General features: G+C 37.0%; 1 protein-coding gene across 1 annotated transcript; it reads right to left on the reverse strand.

Moving 5' to 3' along the window:
* Window positions 1–1,484: 1,484 nt before the first annotated feature.
* Window positions 1,485–1,928, reverse strand: LOC110037245 (cytochrome b5-like). Its single transcript, XM_020741876.1, has one exon. It carries the CDS (start codon window positions 1,926–1,928, stop codon window positions 1,485–1,487), a length of 444 nt encoding a protein of 147 aa, XP_020597535.1.
* Between the last annotated feature and the right edge of the window lie 3,440 nt (window positions 1,929–5,368).

Raw genomic sequence — 5,368 nt, forward strand, 5'->3', positions numbered from 1 at the left:
TGTGTGTGTGTGTGTGTGTGTGTGTGTGTGTTTGTGTGTGTATATGTGTATATATATGTATATGTGTATGAATATGTGTTTGTGTTATATATGTGTGTGTGTATATATATATATCTATGTATATGTATATGTATATGTGTATGTGTATATATATGTATATATGTTTGTGTTATATGTGTGTGTGTGTGTGCGCGCGCGCGCGTATGTATATATATATAATATATATAATCTATAACTCACATTCTTTTTCAAATGCTCCACTGTGCAACTAATCTGGGAAAGTTTCTTAAGTCAAGCTTTGTTATCAGCCTTGAACCTGTCCTGGGGGAATTTTTATCAGTGCTGGCAAGACTAGCTGGATAGAAAACTTTTTGTGGTACCATGCAATGTGTCTTGGTTTGTTTGGATGTCTAAGAACAAAATGAAGTTTGAGGAGGCTAAATTTGGGGTAAATAATGTGGCTAATCAGTGTATTGCTTATATACAGAAACTTCATAAGTTTAAGAGTTTCTCTCAGATCTTCTCTCAGGATATTTTGAATAACCCCAATCCTATTAAGCCTATACTGGTGAAGTGGTTACCTCCTCAGAAAGGATGGGTCAAAGTTAATATTTATGGAAATTTTCTTCATCCCCATGCTGGTATGGGGGGTATCTTTAGGGATTAGAGAGGGGTTTGCCTGCACTATTTCTAGTCTCCCACTTTTGCCAAAGACCCCTTGGAAGCTAAAACTCTGGCTTTATATTGGGCCCTCATCCTTGCCAATAGAATTAGTATTCATCAACTTTGGCTGGAATCATATTCTAGTACATTAGTCAATATTCATATACATAAATGGATATATACACACATATATAGGCGCGCGCGCACACACACACATACAGATATATGTATATATATGTGTGTGTGTATATGTGTGTGTGTGTGTGTGTATATATATATATATATATACATACATATATATGTATGTATATGTATATGTATATGTATATGTGTATGTGTATGTATATGTATATATGTTTGTGTTATGTGTGTGTGTGTGTGTGTGTGGGTGGGGACTGTACCTCCACCTCAACTAGCTTTTTTGTTACATGGTGATAATTTGACCGTTCCCCATCTTCATTGTAGGTAAAGGCCTATATAAATATACTTCATTTAGGCTTTTGTTTATATAGACACACACACACACACAGACACGGCATTTAGGCTTTTGTTTTGTTTTTTAGCTTGTTTTTTGGAGGGGTCACCACTATATTTGTACCCCTTTTTGCTTTTTTAACATGTAAGGAGCCATAAGCACTCTTATATATATATATATTAGAAAAAAACGTTACCATAAAAAAGTTAAAAATGAAGTCTTTCAAGCAAAGTACACCATGAAATATGACAATGGAAACAAGCCTCATCAGGCAGGAAATAGAATCATATTGTAATAAGAAAAGATTACCTTCCTGGCAGACGAAAAGCGCATGCAACAGATTCATCTAATTCGAGGCTGCTTTTGTGTAGATCCTCACTATAACAGTCAATCCCAGTATTGCTAATGGAACCAAAAACTGTAGGATCTTAATTACGAAATCCGCCGTCTTGTCCTGATTGTAGAAAGGTTGCTTGGGAGGAATATATTTAACCTTCGTTGGGATTGTGGAGACATCAATCTCACCAACATAATATTCATGCATCGTAGCCCTTGCAATTGTGCTATGCCCTACATCCTCAAAATCTTCAGTTGCGTCCTGACCGGTTACTGCCAACAAGACCTCATCTGCCCCTGGATGATCTTCCAGAAATTGAGCCACGTTATAGACCTTGCCATTGATGATGAGCCAGCAATCCTCCCGGGAGTTGTGTTTCGCGACCTCCGAAAGGGCGTAGACATTCGTTTTGTATTCTCTTGTGTTTCGCGACCTCCGAAAGGGCGTAGACATTCATCTTGTATTCTCCGCTGCCCACACACACACACATATAATATTTTGGTCATTTATATATTTTAGTTAAAAAATCAGGAAGCCTGCATGAGAATTACTAACATTAATTTTGTCACAGTTGAGTTATAGGCTTACTTGAAGGCAAGTAATGAGTACATTTGAAGAAATTGATATGAGTCAAATTTATATATATTTTTTTTTGTGTTTAATTTTACACTTTATTTTCATTTATCATGATTTTATATTTGTGAAAGGTTGCTTGTAGTAATTCGCAAGTTACAAGTGATCAAACACGCATTACACAGGGAGAAAAAACAAAAACAAAAGGGTCAAACCAGTGTAACCATGCCCAAAAGCAGCTTAATTATTCCAAATATGGGTGTAGCCATGTCGTGGTCGGTGGGATTATGTTGTATCCTAGCGGTTCACACCGTGCCTTTGACCTGTTTGGCATGGCTACATCGGATTCAGGTCTAACCATGCTGCTGCTTCTTCTTCTCTACTTAGAAAGATCCCTTTTGTTGGATTTGGACAATGCATATAAAGAAATATGTTAAGGCATGTTTTGGGACATATGGAGGCTCTTGGAGGTGAGGGTTATAAAGGAATTTAAGAGTTCATGAATGCCTTAAGACTTTGATTCCTAGAGGTGTCTTCTCTTGTATTTTTTTTTCGGGTGTGTTTGAGAGGAGTTGTAAGAGTGGTTGTATTGCTTTTGTGAAGAGACTTTGCTGGAGCTAAATCATTAAACAACAAGGTACACTAATTTTGTGGTGATTGAACAATCATTGAAAGTTGTTATCTTCTGTTATGTACTAGTATTATGTGTTTTCGATGATTCTTTTAATGGTTTTACATCACAAGAACTAAATTTCTTTCGTGTTTATGTGATGTAGGAATAGTGTTCTTTGTCGTTTTTTCTGTGTATTTTTCCCATCATTAAACAACAAGGTACACTAATTTTGTGGTGATTGAACAATCTTTGAAAGTTGTTATCTTCTGTTATGTACTAGTATTATGTGTTTTCGATGATTCTTTTAATGGTTTTACATCACAAGAACTAAATTTCTTTCGTGTTTATGTGATGTAGGAGTAGTGTTCTTTGTCGTTTTTCTGTGTGTTTTTCCCATAACATTTTCAGCAGTGTTAGATTATATTTCTGATCTTCGTTTACTCCCGATTTGCCTAATTAGAATGTTAAAACATTTCGTGAGCTATGACTTCTCCCTGTTGTGTAGTGCAACGAATTAGTTAACCACAAAAACCTAATGAAATAGGCATATTATCATTAAGGTTTTGCAACCTAACTTGGGAATCTCAAGAATCTTGAGAAATGTTGTAATGTTATGTGAAACTTAATTGTATGATGTTATGTTTCTTTTTGTGACGTAGACATTTGCTAAGGATAAACTTTCTTCTCTGGTTGACAACTATCACATAGGAAAAACATAAAAAAACCAAAGAATCGCGAGGTCTAAATCACAAAAGCACGAGCAATTCTCTTCTGAAGGACATTTTTGAATTCACATTTCTCATGTTTTAGATCTTGCTTTTATTTTCTTTTCTAATTTTTCTTAAAATTGTATGTTTTGAACTTTGCAATTGTGATGATGTCAAACTAGATTTAGAAAACTAGTATACTATAGATACACCTAGCAGATCAAAGTTTAATCATTTTCTCGTGGAATATGTGAACTCATTAAACTGTATATTACTTCACACGTATATTTGCATGTTTGGCCTCTTCCTTCGAGACAACTTTTTTGCCATCAGTAACTATGGACGGTCGGTTGTTGCTCGGTAGTTCTTCTCCAAAACAAGCTCTAAAATTTATAGTCAGTTAGGGAATGATATTTTGGTCTTTCAGAGTATAATTTTCTTAACTACCTAATCGAAAGGTTCATGATAATCCTCATTGATCCTATGTGATTTTTTAAGGAATTGGGTGTTAATATCCTCGAAATTCTGTGATCTTAGTTTCGTTGACGAGCCACTCGATTTAAATATAACTATATCTAATTTAGAGTTCATTTGATTATTTAATTGATGATTCAAAACTTTTAATTGTGTTTCAATTGCTTGATTTGAGTTTGATTGGATTCATATTGAATCAATTTTGATCAAGTTCGTCTTGTTGAGACTAAGGCTGTCAAAAAAGCTCGTTATTCGCGAACAACTCGTGTTCGGCTCGTTCGTTAAGTAAACCAGCCAAATACGAACAAATTTTTAAAGCTCGAATTATAAACGAGTCGAACACGAACAGCTCTTTGTTCACTCGTGTCCAGCTCGTTTTAGCTCGAAATAAAAAATTTATATAACAATATATTACATATATTATTTTTATAATAATATATTATATACATTTATGTCTAAATTTAAATCATTAAACCTCATGCGGCAATGTGGTTAGTGTTTTTTTTTTTGTATATATTTGATTCAGGTTCAAATCCCACACTTTACATTTATTTTTCTCAATTTAATTTTAACGTGCCAATTTTGAGCCGAACGCGAGGTGAATACGAACACGAATATTTAAATCGAGTCAAACACAAACACACTCTTCACGAGCCTATTTCGAATATGAGCCAATTTCGAACACGAGCTATTTTGAACCAGCCGAACACAAGCCAAGTCTGAGCTCGTTCAAGCTCGTCTCGTTTATAGCCCTAATTGAGACGATCAATTTAATTATAAATTTGATGAAATTGAAACCAAGACACTCTAGAATTTAAATTTAGAAGATCTTCTATAAAAAATAAATCTAGATCCTTGCTCTATAAAAAATAAATCTAGATCCTTGCTCCATAAAAATTTATTGCTACCACATCAAACATCACCATTACTCAATCAATACATTTCATAAAATAAGCATTTCATGTCTCTACACGGAAGCTCCTCAAAGCTTCCTTGCACTTTTAAGTGCATTTTATACTCAACAGAACACATTTCCTCGTCTTCCACCACTATGTCTAAGGACGAACAGCCGTACATCGTAATGCTCCCTTTCATGGCGCAGGGACACCTCATCCCCTTCCTCGCCCTCGCCCGCTTGATCGAACGCCTCAAACCCTACTGCTCCATCACCATCGCCACCACCCCTCTCAACATCGAATCCCTCCGCTCCTCCCTCCCTCCCAACTCCTCCATCCACCTCGCCTCCCTCCCCTTCTCTCCCACCGAGCATGGTCTTTCTCCCCACACCGAGAACACCTCCTCCATCTCCCAAACCGACTCCATCCCCCTCCTCATGTTCGCATCCGAAACCCTCGCCCCTGATTTCGATCTCCTAATCTCCAATCTCACTGCCCTCCACCGCCACCCGCCTCTCCTTATCATCGCCGACCTATTCACCGCCTGGTCCCTACCCATCGCCCGCAACCGCCGCATCCCACATTTCTCCTTCGCCACTAGCGGCGGCGTCTGGCCCCCCCCCCTCCTGG

The sequence above is a fragment of the Phalaenopsis equestris genome, unplaced genomic scaffold (genome assembly GCF_001263595.1).
Source record: "Phalaenopsis equestris unplaced genomic scaffold, ASM126359v1 Scaffold000002, whole genome shotgun sequence".
NCBI classification, from domain to species: Eukaryota; Viridiplantae; Streptophyta; class Magnoliopsida; order Asparagales; family Orchidaceae; genus Phalaenopsis; species Phalaenopsis equestris.

Bases quoted from the DNA above. Each gene is read 5' to 3' on its own strand.
- LOC110037245 (XM_020741876.1), bottom strand. From the start codon at position 1,928: ATGTCTACGCCCTTTCGGAGGTCGCGAAACACAAGAGAATACAAAACG.